This window comes from Lagenorhynchus albirostris, chromosome 9 (genome assembly GCF_949774975.1).
Source record: "Lagenorhynchus albirostris chromosome 9, mLagAlb1.1, whole genome shotgun sequence".
Taxonomy (NCBI): domain Eukaryota; kingdom Metazoa; phylum Chordata; class Mammalia; order Artiodactyla; family Delphinidae; genus Lagenorhynchus; species Lagenorhynchus albirostris.
In genome coordinates this window covers 37,115,974-37,135,890 of record NC_083103.1, presented here as the reverse complement: position 1 = coordinate 37,135,890, position 19,917 = coordinate 37,115,974, and the positions used below count along the sequence as shown (strand labels likewise).

Below are 19,917 nucleotides of genomic sequence, written 5' to 3'. Positions count from 1 at the left end.
TACCGTTAACCAACCCACCAGATGAGACTAGCTCAGGTGATCAGCTCTCCACACCACAGCATCTTGAAGAAATCTCCAACACTCCTGACCCTCCATGTGTTCACAAGTACAGCGTCATCTCTGTGGGAGATGGTGCTGGGCTCCACAGCCCATCACTGTGTCTGAAACCCCACCCTTAGACACAGACACTTGTTTATAGGATTACTGCTCTTACCTCACTGTGGGGATGGAGGGGAGTGGAGGCGGCGGGGGGCCTGTCTGCAGACACCTGAGGGGGCTGTGCTAGGGAAGGGGGCACGTCAAGAGCTGAGAATGGGACCAGTGTGTGGAGGCTCTTGGGAGGCAGATTTCCAAGTACCTCAGAGACACTATTGGTTTGGTTCCAGGCCGCTGCAATAAAGCAAACACCGCAATAAAGCAAGTCACACGAATTTTTCGGTTTCCCAGTCCATACAAAAGTTATGCCTGTACTCTACTGTAGTCTATTAAGTATGCAGTAGCATTATGTCTAAAAGAACAATGTACACACCTGCATTTAAAAAAACACTATTGGAAAAATGGTGCCGACAGACTTGCTCAACGCAGGGTTGCCACAAACCTTCAGTTTGTGAAAACCGCAGTATCTGTGAAGCGCACTCAAGCAAAGCGCAATAAAAGGAGGTACATCTGTAACAAGAACGATCTCTAGGACCCAGCCCTATCCAGTCGGCACCGCAGCTCTTGCTGTCCCTACAAGTGCCTTGTTTCTGGGGAGGAAGCTCCCTGGGGGGACTCCTAGCCAAAGCTCTGGAGTCACCCAGACTTAGCTTTGAAGCCCGACTGTGCCACTTACCACCTGTGTGACCTTGGGGAAGTGACTCAATCTCTCCTCTGGACAACAGATCCACTAAGCCTTGCTGGCTGGGGTCTGAGGATGCCATAAGGTAAAAAATGCCCGGTGCTTAGCCTGGTGCCTGGCGCACGGTGAACGCTCAGTAAACAGCAGCAGAATTGAGAGAGGAGGGGGAAGAGGGGAGGGGAGGGGAGCATGAGGGACAGGCAACAGGACCGGGTCCCTTTCATCTGCCAGGTGAGCCCCTCAGGAGGACAGTGGGTGCCCTGGAAGTGGGGCAGCTTTGCTCTCTCAGTTAATTAAATCTGAAATGCTAACAAGCTTTCAAAACAAAAGGCAACTCAAGTACTCTTTGGATGGGATATAATAAAGTGGTTCTATCTGAAATTGCAAACAGCTTTGTTGCTGCAAACAAAGCCTCAGTTCTTTGTGCCTCTCTGGAGGGGAGGCCCAGAAGCACAAGGGTGAAAAGGGTCAATGAAACTCTGAGGGTGCAGCTACCCCTCCCCCCAGCCCACGGTGAGAACTAAAATAACCAACGGAGAGGCCCTGGGCAGTGGGTACCAGAGGTCCCTAGTGCCTGAGACTTAAGCCCAAACATGTGGGGAGGGAGGGACAGAATTGGGAGAGCCTCTTGCTCCACACTCCCATTTTACAGATGAGGAAACTGAGGACCAGAGAGTAAGAGCCAGAATCAGGCTTGGCACACATGTCTTTAACCCTCTGGTTCAGTTTTCACTCGTTAAGCCAGCATGGGATGTTTCACAGGGGCTGCCTGTGGGTACCTGAAGGTCTGAGGCCTCCCTCCCTGACAGCAGAAGGCTGGGTCCTGGTTTGGGGTTGCTTGGTGGGTCCTGGTAAATGCTCTCAGAGGTCTAGGAAAGTCCAGGGGATAGGAGGTGAGCAAGAGCCAACCGAGACCCCCCAGGACAGATGTGCTGACAAATTCCAACCCTCCAGGGGCTGTTGCCCTCAGTAACTGGGGAGGCTCACAACACTGGCAGTGTCATGAGGCTGGGTAGCAGTTCTAGCTCTGTGAGGAGTGGGCTGTGTGACCCTGGGCGTCTCACTGCCTTTATGGGCCTCAGAGGCCTTCTGTAAATTCAGAGTGTGCCTGGGGGTCTTTAAGGGCCCTTCTAAGGCTAAAGATCCACAGTTGCCTTTTTTAAAAAAACGAATCTGAGCCCCTGCTTTAGTTTCGTCCAATGGCTTCCCCTTGTTCTTAGAATAAAGGCCCAAATCCCTGCCACGGCCATCAATAAAGGCCCAGCATGCTCTGTCCCCTGCGTACCTCCCCAGCTACCGCCCACACCGTTTCCTCCTGGTTCTCTGTGTTCCAGATCCTCTGCTGGAACCAATCCGGGAAGTAGAAAACTCTGGAAATGCGTGCTTCTGCTCCAAAAAATTCTTACCTAGTCCTAGGAAACACATAAGCTGTAAGCCGAAGCTCCCTCCTGTGCTATCTGCGGTGGGGTGGGAGGAGCGGGGCACCTACATTCCCACCACTTGGGGAAGCTGGTAGGCCGTGTCCAGGGACACACTGGGGAATACTCTGCAGCCCTTAGAAGCAAAGGATCAGAGGACACATGGCACCATGGAAGGACCTCAGAAACACGGCTGAGCGAAAAGAATGAGACCAAACACAACAGACACAAATTTTAAAAATATATACACACGACATATTGCCACTCATTCTGCAAGAGCACACAGAAACGCACAAAATACGCCTTAAACACGTTAGAACACGCTAACTGTGGGGAGAAGGGACCTGGCGGTGGGAGACAAAAGAGAAAAAATCAGTGAATGAAACCAGAGAGGGGCACTGCGGGGACCCGTGAAGAAAGCAGGGCCACAGAGGAGTATGACTGACAGCTCTGAACCTACCACCAGTCACTACCCCCTGCTCCCCCAGGTAAAAACAAAACCAGTTGAGTTGGAGGGGGGGCCAAGGTCCAATGGGGAAAGAATGAACGAAAGCAGAGGACCCTCCATCCCGTCTGTGTCCTGGAACTGGGAGAATTACAGAGCGAGAACTTGTTCCTCCTGCCCTGGGAACGGACACCCACTGAAGGACTCATGGACTTAGTGAAACAGAGCTGCCTGTCAAGGACCCCTGAGTCTCCCCTTCTCTGAGCTGGTTCACCAACATGACATGACGTGAGTCATTTCGTTGGCTTTCTATGGGGTGGGGGGAGGGATTCCATGCCTTGGTGACTGTCTCCACTGATGCCCCCAAAGGCTTAACCAGCCCCCATTAAGATCCCTGGGGTTGGGTCAGCCCCCGACTCTGTGCCTGCCCTGCTGAGCAACCCAACCTGGAGGGAGGTGACTCACCCCAGGGGGCCCCCATGATCCCCAGCTACCACTCTTGCCTGGCGAGGATTAATAAATATTTTCCGGTGGCCAATCTTTTTTTTGTTTTTTGGCCACGCCGCACAGCATGCAGGATCTTAGTTCCTCGACCAGGGATCGAACCCACACCCCTGCAGTGGAAGTGCGGGGTCTTAACCACCAGATCGCCAGGGAAGTCCCAGATGGCCAATCTTTTAAAAATGATTTTGGAAAATATGAGGGGAAAAAAACCCATAAAAGCATAAATGAACCCCAAGTCATCCATGATCCTACCACACTGAGAAAGGCACTGGTTTCCTTTAGATATATTTTCTAGTATTTTTTTCTCTCTCTGTGGGTGGATTTTTTCCCCCACCATTCTGTATACAGTTGGCTCTCTGTATCTGCGGGTTCCACAGCTGTGGATATGGAGGGCCAACTGTACCATGCCATTTCACATATGCGACTTGAGCATGGGTGGATTTTAGTATCCGTGGGGAATCCTGCAGTTAACCCCCTGCGGATACGGAGGGACAACTGTACAGGCATATCCTGAGAATATGCCTTTTTGAATTGCAAGGATTCAACTCTTAAGCAGTATGGTAGACAGCCTCCAGGGGGCCCTAGAGATCCCCCTTTCCTGGTATTCACACCAAGGTGCCAGACATGTAAGAAAAGCTTTCTTGGACCTTCTATTCCAGCCCAGCACCAGGTGAATACAGCTGAGGAGTGACCTCAGTTGAAGCCATAGGGAACAGAAGAACCCCCCAGCTGAACCCCTCATGACCCTCTGAATCATAAACAAATAAAATGGTGGTTGTTTTAAGTCAGTAAGTTTTGAGACAGTTAGGCAGCAATAGATAAACAAAGCACATCCTGAGACTTGAAAAGAAGAAATGAGCTTAAATGGAAAGAAAGAGGTTGTTGTTTTTGTTTGTTTGTTTTTAAGGTATAAAGAAGTTCCTGGGAGTTGGGGTATTTAGTCCCCGGGCCAAGTCAAGGAGAAAGGTGACAGCATCTGTCACTGCATATCTTAGTTATAGAGTGATGCCCATTTGTCTGAAAGGGCTTGACATCAACCTGGGTGGAGGCACAGGACTGAAGCAGATGGCCTCTTTCTTCCAGTTGCAAAGACTCTTTGTAGTTTCATCATACATCCAGGCCACTCCCAGGAACGTCAGCACTGTTTCTATACAGGAAAATGGATGACTGGCCTCTCCAGCAAGTCTGGCTCCTCTTCCCACCTGACTTTGCAAGTAAACAACACTCCCCTATGTGTCTGTGGTGGCATGTGGTGGGGAGTCATGAAAGAGCCACAGACCCGTATCACCCACTCCACATCTGAAGGTCTGGCCTGGGACTTGATGCCTGGGCCCTTGATGCCTGGGAACGTGCACAGGTGTTTTTGGTTGTTGTTTATACTCCACATCCTGGCAAAATCATCACCATCATTATTAGCTACCATTTATGGAGCACTGCGTAATAAGCATTTCACACACATCAGCTTATTTAAACCTCCCAAAATGTTGTGAAGATCTTATTATCACCCTCATTTTGCAGTGAAGAATTTGGAGCTCAAAGTGGTCAGACTATTTACCTGAGATCAAGCTGCTGGACAGCAGCAGAGCTGAGATTGGAACCCAGGTCTCACTGCCCCTCCAGGACCCCAAGACCCAGCTAGATGGGCTCCTGCCTCCATATCTGTCCTGGTGTCTGAGGACAGTTAACCGCTACCATCGCTGATCAGTGAGTACCTGGGTTGGTACATTTCTTCTCAATACAGTGGTATCGTTACGGACTACCCTCTAAATTAGGGTTCTCAGCACATCTGGATGGTGTTGTTTGCCTTTCTTTAATTTCTATCCTAAAGTCTCAAAGACAATTCATAGTACCATTGGCCACATAAACACACCTAAATGCATTAAAAGTCCCGAATGAAAACAGAGCCATCGATTAAAGAACTAAAAGTCAACAGCACCTAAGCTGCTGAAGTGACATCTCAGTAATGATACTGTTTCCAAGTCTGTCTTCTCTACGTTTGTCCATCTGGGCTCCTGCACCTGGTCCCAGACCATTTGAACCAGTACCAGGCACCAGATCAGGGGGCTCTGTGAGAACAAGCATTAGCAGGTGGGGGATAAGGCCCATTCTGAGGTTAACCTGTTCCTTAAGATGCTTTGATAGCTGGTTCCTCAAGACACGAGCCAGGACCCTACTCATCCTTTAGGTCACAGTTTAAAGGCCACTTCTTCCAGGAAGCCTTCCCTGACTGCCCCCCCCCAGCCGAACCCGCCCAAGATAACGTAATGTTATTGTTGCACACTTCCATGGTACCCTGTCCTCCTGACAGCAGGGACCAGGTCTCTCCTGCTCTTCACTGTATCGTCAGTACCTGGTACAGCGCTGGGCACAAAGTGGATGTTCAATAAACGCTTGCTAAAGCAATAACAGGGTCAGGCTGCCTTTTCAATCAGCCCTTGTTGGCTTCTGGCGAAGACCTCATCCATGTCATGGTGGGATGGCTGTGAAAGCTACGGCCTGACTCTCCCTGATGACCGCGGTAGTCACTGCATGATTAGGATAACAAAGATTTCCTCAATACAGGCCTTCCCTTTACTTTATAAAAGACCACCCAGGATGGACAGTGGTCTCTTGCTGAGACCTAGACTTTGACCTCCTCAGAGGAGGGTCCATCTGATATCCATGATGGTACAGAGCCTAGGGCTGGGCTGGGGGTAGCCTTCAAAGCACCAGGACTTAAGGTGTGGAGAAGTCAGCTGTTCCTACCAAAGGGGCAATGACCTACTCAGGCCTTCAGTGGCTACTCACAGCCTTGCATAGACCCAGCTGATCATAACACACTTAAATCTCAGGGTGGCGGGGACTGCCATGGCTCCAACCAGCTGCCGGCTGTAGGAGGCCTTTGGGAGCACCTTATTCCCCAAAGCAGTGTGGTCCTTAGATCTGGCCCCTGGGCTCCCTCTCCTCTGGCCACGCCACTCTTCACGGAGCAAAAGGCCCCCAGGGCCCAGGAGGCGTGCCCACGCCCCGCTTTCCAGGCCATGCTCTGGTTACGAGGACTCCAGAACTCTCTGCCCGAATGGCCTGAAGTCTTCATGAATGCACGTACACGCTTCTGAGCAGGGACGTGGCCTTCCCCGGGGGTATATTTAGGTCTGAGGGGTGGCCAAGTGTCAGCTAGCAGGGTGGAGTGTGAACCATACTTGCACGCACAGACTGACGTGCCCCCATGCATTCAGACGAGGGCCCTCCCAGTGCAGCACTGAGCAGGGGGTGGTGCCCCACGAGGGGCCCCAACGGCAGTCTGACCTCGGTCCCTGCAAACATTAGGAGCAGGCCTGCTCATGAACCTGCCCGCTGGAGACGCTGTGAGCAACGTGGTGACGTCATGCCATCACCAGCACCTACTGTCGCCTTATTCACCTCCTTCCCCTGCCCTGTATCCCTGAGGAAGCTGCTGGTCCCAGGCTAGGCCTGCACTGGTGCTGTTCGGGCAGGAGCAGAGGTCCCAGCATCAGCAGGGTTGCCTGCTTTCTCGCAAATGTGAACACCTACACACAGAAGGGGAGAGAGTGTGAGTTTGAATGTTTAAATGTGTTTGGGTGACTGTGAGCAAGAAAATGAGGGAGGAAGTGAGCAAGTGAGGGGGAGTGCAAGAGCAAAGGAGGGTGAGCACGTGAAAAAGCGCGTGCGCACGCGAGAGGAGAAACCTGTGTATGCCCGTGCACGGACCTGGAGATACACCGGTGCCCACCACGGTACCTAGGAACTGCGTGCAGTGAGGGAGGGCAGGAATGTGCCTGCTTATCTGCATGTGCAGGAGAAGGGGGCGTCGTTGCAGGAAAGAATGAGACCTAAAGAGGAAACAGAGAACAAGCGTGTCCATCTCTAAGAAGCATCTCTAGCGGAAAGGGGTGGATGACAGGGTGATGGAGTTAAGAGGTCCTGGGTGTGCAAGAGGAAGAAGACTCATAGGTGCGGGAGCTGCACGTGCCCAGGGGACTGCGTGTGGGTATGTGCACATGCATACGTGAGCACGAGGCTGTGACAAGTGACAGCAGACATGAGTGTGTGTGCGCCTGTGTGGAACGCCTCCGGGGGTGCGAGTGAGCGTGCCTGCCCCGGGGGCAGCTGTGGGCTGCCTGCAGGTGTCGGCGATGCCTGAGGATGTTTTCACCCAGAAATCTCAGTCTGGGAGGACTGGATGACGCTGGCTAGGGTCTGGGTGACCGCGGCCCCGGGAGTGTTGGCCATGTCGCCCCCCCCGCCTGGCAGCTCCTGTGGGAATGAGTGAGTCACCCAGGCATGGCTGGTCCTCACTCTGCCTTGCCTCTTAGTCTCGCCCAGTGGGGAAGACAGCTGGGAGGGGGAGAGATTACCCGAGGCCTGTATTTTTACATCATCATTATGCAACTGCTTGCAGTGTCCATGGGCTCATTCTAAAGGCCCAACGCCCCAGGTCTCTGGGCCTGTATGCCTCCATCTCCTTTTATGTCCAAGGTGCAGCTTAGGTTGGTGGTTTTGGCTGACGAACACTGCGGAAGTCTACTCCTAACCAGGTTCCAGGACCACCCTATTTACAATGCCAACCATCCCCCCCCCGCCCCGGCCACCCAGTCCCAGTCCTTTCCCACCTCCCCCTTTTTGGCTTTAATTTTCTCCACAGCACTTATCACCATCTGCTATACTATATATTTTACTTATTTATTGCCTATCTTTCCCTTAATAGCAAATGCCTATGTCATTTGCCACATTCCAGGCATTGTTCTGAGCTCCATTTAATCCTCCAACAACCGTACATGGTAGTGAATGTTATTCTTGCCATTTTGTAAATGGAAGGCAGAGAGGTTAAGTAGCTTGCCCAGGATCACCGCAACGGTAAATGGTGGAGCTACGCCTGGGTCCAGGATGCCTGCTCTTAACTAGGGCAAAATACTGTCCTGTAAGGGTGGGAAATTTTCTCAGGTTGCTTCATTGTTGAAACTCCAGTGCTTACAGAGTGCCCAACACATGGAAGTGGTCAGTGAATACTGAGTAAATGGATGAAGAAATGAGTGAATGAACGTTGCCATGGAGGATGGAATAGAGAGGTAGTTGCCTTCAAAGAGCTCACGGTCCCATGGAGGAAACAGACAAAAAGTTATTTCAGTATCATATGAAGACGGCGTCATGGGTGCCTAGAAGGGCATATAACTTGCCTGGCCCCTGGCAGGCGGGCTTTCCAGAGGAAGGACACAGATAGGGACAGGCACAGTGACATCGCCCAACTCCTCCAAACTCCTCCCTGGGGACAGACATAGCTTAGTCCTTCCTGCCTCAGTCCACAGGGTGCCAGAAGATCAGAATGGCTCAATGGCGACAAGGAAGGCAGAATGGGGTAGCGGCCAGGAGCCTGGGCTCTGGAAGGAAACTGCCTGGAGGGACTCCTCACTCTATTGGACACTGGATGAACCCAGACAGACCCTCCAACCTCCCTGAACCTTGGTCCTTTCTTCTATGAGACGGTGATAGCAAATAATACCAACTTCCTAGGGTAGCAGAGAGGCTTGCATGAGATATAGGTTGTGATATTATGATTTATCAGAAATATATAATTCGTCATTCAGATGACCAAAATATATATTTCTCATATATATTCGGTCTTCAGCCACAGTTCCTAACTCACAGCTCCCAAAGTCTTTGGAATTTCCTGAGCTACTAGAGCAGTGGGATCATATTTGGTCTCTTGTCCTTAGTTCCTGAAAATGCTTCAGGGAAGGTGACTTTTGGATCCCACCCAAGGGTGGGGGCTGGTTGCCAGGAGAACCAACCATGTGATTAGAGCACTGGAACTCTCCAGTCCCAGACCCGACCTCCAGGGAGAGGGGCTGGGGGTTGAATCATTTGCCAATGGCCAATGATTTAATCCACGATGTTTACGTAATAAAGCCTCCAGAAACATCCCAAAGGACGGGACCTGGAGAGCTTCCGGGTGAGCGCATGGAGAAGTGGGGAGAGTGGTGCTGGGAGAGGGTACGGGGGCTCCGCGCCCCTTGCCTTGCCCTACGCATCTCTTCCAGCTGGATGGTCATCTATATCCTTTAATAGCCTTTTAAAATAAACTGGTAATCTAGTGACTAAAATGTTTCTCTGAGTTTTGTGAGCCTTTCTAGCACATTAATTGAACCTGAGGAGAGGGTTGTGGGAACCTCTGATATATAGCCAGTCAGTCAGAACTGCAGGTAACAACCTGGGCTTGCAACTGGCGTCTGAAGTAGAGGGCAGACTTGTGGGATTGAGCCCTTTACCTGTGGAATCTGATGCTATCTCCTGGGAGACAGTGTCAGAAATGAGCTGAATTCTCAGATAACCTGCTGGTGCTACTGCACCTTTGCATACATGTGAAAGCATTTAGCACAGTGCCTGGCACAAGGTAGGCAATGTGCCAGGTCCAGCGGAGATGACCAATAATCCTCTTTGATTCTATTCTGGTTGTTGGCTTTTGGGGAGGAATGGGAGAGAAGGTTGGAATTAAACAAATCACGCTTATTACTGTAGCCTCTCTGCGGTGGCTTCATCCCATTTTCCAGAAGCAGCTCAAAGCAGGGCAGGGACCTTGTCTATCATACTCACCACTATATCCCTAGCACCTAGTACAGCACCTGACACATAGTACACGCTCAATAAGCATTTGTTGAATGAATGCTTGTGTGATTACATTTATTTTCCTTGTGAGGATAAATGTTCATACTGTTGCTGTTTCCATTTGCAAATAAAGGACTGCAGGACCAGCGGGTTACATGACTTGTCCATAAACACACAGCCTGTGTGCAGAACAGCCAGACTCCAAGACCAGACCCCATGCTCTTTCCTTCACACCATGCTACTCTCTGGATTCCTATACACGGTGTCCTATTTTCTGTGGATTTTTTCTAGCCACTGGGGCCATCCCTGGTTGTAGAATCATCTCTGAATTCTATGACTCATATCTGAATCACAGAACTGTTTAATAGCTGAAAGGGACTTGTGCTGTCACCTCGACCTCCCACCCACTGTGGAAATTTCCTCTCCCGTGTCTATCCAGACAATACTTGAATACCTCCAGTGATGGAACACTCATTTTCTCCTGCATTATCAAGTTCAATGACTGGACTATTTTTAGAGTCAGAAAGAAAGTTCTGCATCCCGTGGGCCAACAGGCCTCTTTTAAATTTCTATGTATTGGATTTATGCCCTCTTCATAAGACACACACAGAATGAATATGCCGTCCCCTTCACAAGACAGCCTTTCAGATGTTTGCAGACAGCTCTTACATCCCTTTGGAGAAGTCTAGTCCTCAAGCTAGCTGTTTTGGGTCCCACAGCGACACTGGTGCAATGGCATCCATCCTAGCCCATCTCAACAGGCCGTCCTAAGTGTTTTGAGCAATGGCACCCCCTACTGGATAAGGTGAGAATTATACTGAAGGGCTCAATGCTCAGTGGGAGGCTGGAGGAACTTCATCCATAGCAGGGGCAACTGCTCATGGGGTGAAAAAACCACCACTTATTTTAAAGAGTCATGGCTTTAGAGTCACACCGAGTTGTTTTCCATGTCTGTCTTAAAGAGGGTCACTGAAGACTCGACACTCTAAGGTTCCTTGCCAATCATGAGGTTTCTGACAAGCTACAGGTTTGAGAGTTCAAAATTAGAATTCAGAATTGGTTATTTCTTAACAAAAAGGTTTGGAAAGGGAGATGTGAAAATGTGTGTAGTGTTACAGGATTATGGTGATTTTTCTTTTTCTCTTGTCTTTATTTTCTAATATTTCTACAATGGATATTTGTTATAAGGAGGAAAAAAAAACAATAAAAACTTTTATAAAAGGAAAAAACACAAAAAAGTTTCCCCCACCTTCCTTCCTTCATTCCTTCCAAGGCTGTTAATCATGACTTGGGTATTTGGTCTACAACTGGACGTGCTGCTTCTCCATGGGCAGGAGTGCCTTGGTAATGTTTCTGTGGCGAGAGCAATGGCCCGTGGTTCAAGTGTGGTCAACCAGACTCAAGCAGCACAATCTGACATTCACAGCCAGGCTTCTCCTCAGGGCTGTCAGGGATTTTCTCCACTTCGTCCACCCCACCCTTGGCTCATGCCACGGTCAGGCTGTGTTTCCTAATCTTACCTTTCGAAATCTGCCCAGCACACCACCGGCCAGTGGTCATGTCCTGATCAAGCCTGGACTCCCCAGCTCTTCACCCTTCTCTCCACCCTCCCCGCACACCCTCAGCTGCCTCTTCTTCCCTCCAGATGAGTCTACAGCAGCTCCAAATGATAACAGGTCAGAAAGACATCAGGGATTAGAAAAACAAATCCTCATTGAAACGAAGACCTACAGACCAGCTGAGTCACTCCTCTAAAGCAAATTCACAGCCACCCAGGCTTTCCTCCAGCCCCAGTGCCATCCGGAGCTCTCTTCCTCCATTTGCAGCTCTGGGGGACCTGGTGCTGGGAAGACTCACCCGGCAGCCTCTCGCTGCAGCACATGTCCAGGGCCCCTCCCTCGGAGTCATCAGCAGTGTGGTTCTCTCTCTCTCTCACTCCTGCAGCAGAATGCAAAACGTGAGATGAGGCTGTTGAGCTGGGATCAAGACAAAACCCTGAGCAAAGAGAAAAAGCCTTTCTTTCTTGCACTGTGTCCCTTGGAATAACCCTGCCCCATTGGGGGACCGGAGGAAAAGACCAACCTACAGAGGGGTCAAGCTGCAGAGGCAGAAGCAGAATTTTACAGGTGTCTTCCAGGTGGAATAACCACCAGCAACATCTAAAACCACCATCAGCACCATCATCTCTGCCACAGAAGGAAGGAGGGCTCACTACGTTCAAAGCACTTTACAAACTTTATCACACTGAATCTTCATCAGGGCCCCATGAATTAGGGATCATTCCACTGGCTCAGAGAAGTCAAGTAACCTGCCTCAGGTCACACAGCTCATTAGGGTAGAGCTGGGTACGAAATTACAGTCTAGGACTCCAGGCTCACACTTTCACTGCTGTGCCATTCTGCCTCCTAGTTCCTGTGGGTTTGAACCATGGGTGAGCAAGAGGGATCTGGGTAACATACAGTGTGTCCAGCTCCCCACATCTGCACATTCCCTGTGCTTCAGGCAGTAAAAAGTGGTATGCAAAACTCTGCTCTGGAAATAGCTAGAAAAAGTAGCTGTATATGTATATGCATTTTCTAAATGTTCTATTTCTTTTTGAACTCAGAAAACCCTCTTTCTAGCTCATCAGGGCACCTTCCAGGACTATGCTGGGGACTAGTTTTTCTCCTTTACCCAGTAAGCTGGGAAAAAGGTTGCTGGAGATTAGTCAGACCCCAGACAGTGTCTGCACTTTGACATATCCTGAGGGTAACTGCGTTGCTCTCAGGGCTTCCCCTGCTTTGGGAATAGCCTGCCGTGCAGGTGTGGGCTCCAGTGGCTCTGCCTGCCCTTCGTGTCTGACCCCTGGCAGTAGCTGACTGATCCGGGGCTGGACAAACCCACTAGGCTGGGCCAATCAGATCCTCTCCTCTGCACTTTTAAAATGCATTCTGGGGGCTGAATCACGGTAGTCACAGGGTCCTGGAGAGAAGGTCCAAACACATCTGCTGCCATGGGTCTTGGAGCTACTTCATTCCGGCCCATCTTGAGTCTTGATTGGGCAAAATTTCTGTTAAGGCCATAAGATGCCCCAGTATCCTTCCAATAAATTCCAACATTTTAGCTCAAACCAACAGCATCTGATTTCTGAAACTGGCAACCAGAAGAAACTTTAATACAGCCTTGCTAGCATAATACTTCCAAGAAGTTCAGGAGGTCAGCTGCCTCTCCACCCACTAGTCCTGCAATCTTGCCTCTCGGACTGGTCCTGAGGCTGATTCCAGGCCCGGCTGCAGATCGGAATCAATGAAGGGCAGACAGGCCGTTAAGGATGGTGACCATTTTCATTCTGACATCTTCTGCTCTCAATTGGCAATTGTTTTATTTTTTCCTCACTCCAATTGGCAGGGTCTCTGAGAATCCCAAATCCCAGGGCCCTGCTCTCCTATGGAGAGAGGGCTGCTATCTTCAAGGCCCTTTAAATGTCTCCTGAGTCTCTCCACTTTTCTCCCTCTTCACTACCTACATCTTGGCCCAGGGCAGCATCTCTTGCCTAGATTACTGTGGCAGTCTTTTAACTGGTCTCTGGCATCCACTCAGCCTGGCCTCCAAAACATTCTCCATATGGCTCCAATACATACGGCTTCATAGGTTGTGCACTTTACAACCTGTACATCTGGATGGGGCAGGCCTGAGCTAGAACTTTTTCACAACTCAACGTTTATCATATAACTTTCCTTAAAAAAATACTTGAATGGCATCCTATTACACTTGGAACAAAGGCAATGGCAACCTTTGACATGGTTTATCAGATCTTGAATGGTCTAACCCTTGTTCATCCCTTCAACTTTATTTCATGCCCCTTTCCCCTTTAACCTCTGCACTCTAGCTACACTGGGACAGGCTCTTTCCTTCATGATGCCTTTGCACGTGTTTCTCTCCCTGCCCGGAGAGCCCCCCACCGCTCCAGGAGCTCTACTTCCCAGTACTTTTGTTTTTTTTAAACATCTTTACTGGAGTATAATTGCTTTATAATGGTGTGTTAGTTTCTGCTTTATAACAAAGTGAATCAGCTATACATATACATCTATCCCCATATCTCCTCCCTCTTGTGTCTCCCTCCCACTCTCCCTATCCCACCCCTCTAGGTGGTCACAAAACACCCAGCTGATCTCCCTGTGCTATGCGGCTGCTTCCCATTAGCTATTTTCTTCCCAGTACTTTTTACTCACAGCACTTGACAGAGTTTGAAATTTCATTTTAACTCAGGCCATTATTTGACTAACATTAGATTATAAGCGACACGAGGGCAGGGACCACCATTTGTTTCATTTACCATTGTATCTTGAAAGCCTCGAATAGTGCCTGGTTCACAGCAGGTGTTCAATAAATAAACAAACACTTGTTGAATAACTGAATGTTGCCCTGACCTTCTTGGAAAAACATCAGGAACCTCAAACATGGCCATCATCTGAGCTGCCTTTGTGAAGGCAGTTTTTTTTGTTTTTTTGCGGTACGCGGGCCTCTCACTGCTGTGGCCTCTCCCGTCGTGGAGCACAGGTTCCGGACGCACAGGCTCAGCGGCCATGGCTCACGGGCCCAGCCGCTCCGCGGCATGTAGGATCTTCCCGGACCGGGGCACGAACCCGTGTCCCCTGCATCTGCAGGCGGACTCTCGACCACTGCGCCACCAGGGAAGCCCTGAAGGCAGTCTTTGTGAAGTCACCTGGAACCTTCCTCCACAGCTACTGTCCACAGCAGGCCCAGAATCACACATCGGGAAGGCCTCTCATTTAGCAGAGGAGGAAACGGAGGCACAGAACCGAGGTCTGACTTGTCCCAGGTGATATATCGAGTGGGTGGCCATGTGGATTGGGATGGAGAACACCTACCCCCTACCTCCCGATCTGAAGCTTTTTCTTTATTTATCTTGAAGAGCGCCCCAGCTGGAGGGCAGCCCCAAAGGCCTGGCCCCTAGCTCAGTGCAAAAAGGTAACTGAGGTATCCAGATACCTCTGGAGGGGGACCCATGTGTGACTCACAGCTGCTTTCACACCTTAAGCCTCCTAGGCCCCAAGCCGTGTTCAGAATAGCTCAGCGCTGCATGTGTGCAGCGGACTCTATAAATAAGCTTCCTAGAAAATGACTAATTTCATAATCAGGAAAGCAGAAAGAGTAGCACCTCTCGTCTGTAGAGGAAAATGGAGCTAGAGCCTGCTCTCGGCCCTGCAGTTGAAGGACTCCAGGCAACCTCGCCAAAACCTGCATGTCTCGGCTGTTCAGGGGAGGGTTTTAATTAGATTTCCAAAGAGAAGAGCTCGTCCATTCAGGCTGAATGGAGAAGCCCAGTCTCTGGGAACTGCCCTCCTTCCTCCCTGCCAAGAGCAGAAATAGCTGCTTGCAGTGGATTACTGCAGGCTCCTTCTCTCCTCTTCTCCACTTCTACCAGCCGGGCAACAGGAGCAGAAAACTGGCCTGTGACAACAGGCAGCAACTTGCTGCGCTGGCCCCTCACTGCTGCTCTTAGAACCAGAGAACCCCAGACATAAAGGGACTTGGAGATCACCCTGCCTGTCCTTCCCTCACCGATGGAGAATATCTGGGAGGGAGGAGAACTTTTCCAAAGCCGTTGCCCCATTCGACAAGCGTTTACTGAGCACCTCCTGTGAGTAAGGCACCAGGGCTATCCTAGGAACACAGTGGTGAACAAGCCAGGCCCTTCCCCCCCGAAGCTCCCAGTCTTCCAAGGGAGACACACAGGCAAACATGATCATTCCCACACCTGCTTTAATAGGCTGCATGCACGTGATACCTTGGGGAGCTCAGCTTGGCTCGTGGTGAGGGGGCGGAGGGTGGATGTCTTCTGCAAGGGAAGACAGGACCTGGTTCTTAAAGGATGTTTCTAGGTGGATGAGAGGGTCACAAAGGAAAGAACTTCCTTCATAGTGCAAACAGCAAGAGCAAGAGCTGAGCATCTCGGAGGCCTGAGATGTACGGAATATTTGGCATTAACTGGAAGCAGGTTGGTCAGTGGGATGGGGAAGTGATGGAGGCCGGGCACCAGCAGAGGCACCTGAGCAGGAATCCTGTCCTCTTCCAGTTGACCATGGGGCTTCCTCTGAACCAAGATGTGCCACAGGCTCCCCCACCCCTGGGCTGAGGAGGTCTGTCATAGAAGGGCGATCAGTGGCATGTGTTCGAGGAATAAACATTAGGCCCAGCTGGTGGCATCTGATCTGCTCCCAATCTACTCCTTTTTTGAAACTGGGGTGAAATTCACATAACCTAAAATTCACCATTTTAACCATTTTAAAACATACAATACATTCACAACGCCGTGCAACCACCACCATTATCATCACCCCGAAATGAAACCCTGTACCCATTAAGAAGTCACTCCCATTCTCCCCTCCCTCAGCTTCTGGCAACCACTAATCTGCTTCCTGTCTCTCATAGATTTGCCTATTCTGCATATTTCATATAAACGGAATCATACAAAAGGAGCCTTTTGGGTCTGGCTCCGTTCACTTAGCATAACATTTTCTAGGTTCATCCCAGTTGTAGCACGTATCAGTACTTAATTCTTTTTAATGGCTGGAAAATATTCTACTCCATGGGTGAACTATATTTCATCCATTCATCAGCTGATGGACACCTGGGTTGTTCCCACCTTTTGGCTACTGTGAGTAGTACTGCTATGAACCAAACTTCTCTTTTAAACTCTGCTCCCAACATGCTTACGACTTTGGGCAGTCCTCTCTCACCCTGGGCCCCTGAGGCCTCATCTATAAAGCCAGGTGGTAAGATCCTCCTTGAAGCTTGAACGTCGTCACCGTCATTTGTCCATTCGTGTGTGAAGGTAATGTGTACCTGGCTGGGTACTGGAGACCTGGCCTGGACCAGCCCACCTACCTTCCTGGAGCTCATGGCTGGTGGGGGAGACAGGACAGCTAACGCTGTGGCCTGGGAGAAGCGTGCTAACAGAGGCCTGTCGGGGACGGGCTGGGAGCACCTCACCTCTGCCTGGGCGGTGGAATGGTGGATGGGTGGGTGCTGTCAGGAGGCATGGAGTGGATGCCAGCTTTGCCCAGGTCGTATGCAGAGAAATAGCTGACAGGTTTGGGGAGGGGGGCAGAGGAGCCTGCGCCCTCTTCCCAGGTGGGTGAGGGGTGAGGAGGAACTGGGATGCTGAAGCCAGATTCCTGGGTGGGAGGCTGAGCCCCCAGGAACCTCCTGACTCAACCCCAGGCAGACATGCCCTCTACCTTGGGCTTCATGCTCCTGGGGCTCCCGGGGCCCTCTAGACACCCCGAACTGTCAACTCAGAGCCTCTGCCACCCTCCTGAAGCTCCGATCCCACCAGACATCCCTATTCTCTGAATTCAAACCTGTCCACTCCCACTTCCAGGCCTTTGTTTGTGCTGTTACCTCAGCCTGATGTTTCCTTTCCTCCTCCTGCCAAATCTTACTCATTTGCAGCGTTACCTCTTCCATGAAGCACCCCCTGATCTCCCGGGAAGAATCACGCTCTCCCATCCCTGGGCCACGCCCCCGCACCCCTGGCTCACACTCCTCTCTGCCTCTGACTTTGTTCTGCTGCTTAGTTAGCTGTCTGTGCACCTGTCTCCCGCACCAGGCAGCCAGTGACGTAGGAGCATACCCACCCCCTCAGCCACTCCCTGCATCCCAGGTGTTCAGGGCCCGAGCCTGTTGATGTACATGTTAAAGGTCAAATGGAGGGCAGTGGCAGGGTCTCAGGGTTAATGGTTTTGGGGTTCTGGGAGGGCAGAATCTAGCCAGGAGCTTCCCAACCTCGAGAAGATGGCCAGACCATGGCCGGAAAGAGACCCATAATGCCATCCAGATTTTCATCAGCACGTTCTGTGTAGAGGGGCAGAGGACATTCTGGCTTCATGGAAAACCAGCTGACCACCTCACACAAATGAATCATGTGTCCCAAAGCAGGCAGGTGGAGAGGCCTCGCCCCTCCTTCCTGGGGCGGCGGCAGGGAAGCACACACACGCTTGCTCACTGCGCTCACTCATCATCATCCCTACGGTGTCTGGATGGGGAAAGGCACCATCGGGGCCAGGGCAGGAAGCCTTCTCAGCACAAAGCACATGGGAGATGTGAATGGAGGAGAGAGGCCGGCTTTAGAACATCCAAATAGGGAAACTGAGGCAAGAGAGGTTAAGTGACTTGCCTCAGGTCACACAAGGTGTGAACAATTGTTTTCAGGTAGTTAAACCAGATTCCCTTTTGGGAGTTACCTCTCTCTTCCCCAGGTGCTCTGCTTGTCCCTTGCTACAGGGAGGGTCCAAGACCAGAGATCACTCTGTGTCACAGCCCAAAGCCTTCTAACACGCAGCCTTCCTGCCTAAGTTACTCAGTCAGTTTCTGTTGCTGGCAACCACAGAGCTCAGACTGATGCATGCCGCAAACTAGTGGAACAAACAGGCTCCGAGCCCAGGACTCCCAATGCTTAGTTCACTGCTATTTCCATCCTGCCAAGCTGCCTACCCTCCCTGCCCAGCTGTCCACTGTCCAGCCATCTGTCCCCACGTCTGAGCAGACTGCAAACTCGGAGTGTTCTGGATCCCAAACACAGGGTCTGAGTGTTCTCTGCTTGGGATGTGCCCAGATGAATGATGACTTCTCCAACTTGCTCTGTTGGTGGGAGACTGGGGCGTGGGCCTGGCAGGCACCCCAGGGAAGGGAAGATGGAAGGGTGCTGGAGAGGCCCAGCTTGCAAAGGGGTGGGGGTGGTTCGGCAACAGAGTTTTCCATCTTTCTTGTGAGTCCGATTCAGGGACTGGAACATTCATGTGTTCAGCTAGTGTTTACCAAACACCTACTACGTGCAGGCCACGGGGTGAAGTCCTGGGGATACAATGAAGTACACGCTCTCACGGCACAGTGGGACAGTGCAGGTAAGCAAAAGGCAATGGAACACAGGTGGCCCGTTTGATGGGAGAAATGCAGGGTGCTGTGGGGATGCTGGTGAGGCTCCCAGTGAGGCAGAGGAGTCAGGGAAGATTCCCAGGAAGGGATCTCTGATGAGACATGAAGGAGGAGTGGCGGTCAGAAGCTGTGGAGTGAGAGGGGAGCAGCTGGGTTGTGCCAGGCAGAAGGAGGGCCCATGAATGGGCCTGGAGTTGAGAGGAAGCAGGGCACACTCAAGGAATGGAAAGAAATTCAGTCTGACAAGGGCATGTGGGAAGGAGTACGGACAGGGAGATTTACCGAGGTGCTAACTTGTGATGTTATTTCTTCGCGTCTTCCTCCTCCCTCCCCTTTTTCCCAGAGACATAAGGCAGACCTTAATTCTCACAACAGCCCTAGAAGGAACATACTATCATTACCTGTAGTTTCTAGATGAGAAAATAGAGATCCAGAGAAGTGCAGTGACCTGCCCAAGGCCACAACGCTAGTAATGACAGATCTGCTTCTCGCCGCCCATATTCCTCAGCTCTCTTCTCTTCTGGCTTTCAGCCTTCGTTGTTAACAACACTCTGAAAATAGGAAGAGAGTGAACACGAACGTAACAGCAGACTACAGCAGTTGCGTTATAGATGTTCTTTGAAAAATCCTCACCATAGGTCTTTGGGGCATCATCCCATTTTACAGATGAAGAAACTGAGGCTCAGGGGGTGAAGTGACTGTGCTAGACTCTCACAGTGGGTGAGTCAGTGAAGGAGCCTGAGGGAGACTCCAGTCCCCAGGGCTCTGAAGGAGCTCACTGCTGCGGGGCCATTACCTGTGTGTCCTCCCCAGGAACAGAACAACAGGAAGTGCTGCCCTGGACCCCGACCTCAGGTTTCTCCACCTGAAGCAGCGGCCCCGGAAGCCCTCCTTGGGAGACTGGCTGGAGTGGAGAGTGTGCATGATGGTGGCAGCTGTGCTCCGTTACTGGAGGAACAAATGTGCTCCATGGCCAAGGACCCAGCAGCCCTGGGCTCTAGTCCTAGGCCACTGTAGGACCTTGATCCAGTCATTTCCTCTAACCTGAGTGTCAGTAGCCACAAATGAAAATCAAAGGAACTGAATTTAATGACTTTTAAGGGCCTTTCCTTAAGGTCAAGTTTCAATTCTGGGGCTATGAAGGTTTGATGAGGCGGGGGTGGTAGAGT

The 19,917-nt window shown here is 51.0% G+C and overlaps 1 protein-coding gene across 1 annotated transcript in view; it reads right to left on the bottom strand.

Annotated features, from left to right (window-relative positions):
* Positions 1-19,219, bottom strand: part of PTPN5 (protein tyrosine phosphatase non-receptor type 5) — a 39,957-nt gene extending 20,738 nt beyond the window's left edge. The window contains exons 1-2 of the mRNA XM_060157757.1: positions 19,150-19,219; positions 11,666-11,746 (exon numbers count right to left, since the gene is read on the bottom strand). Coding sequence (XP_060013740.1) covers positions 11,666-11,690 — 25 coding nt within the window. The 5' untranslated portion in view covers positions 11,691-11,746; positions 19,150-19,219. The remainder of the gene's footprint in view (positions 1-11,665; positions 11,747-19,149) is intronic.
* Between the last annotated feature and the right edge of the window lie 698 nt (positions 19,220-19,917).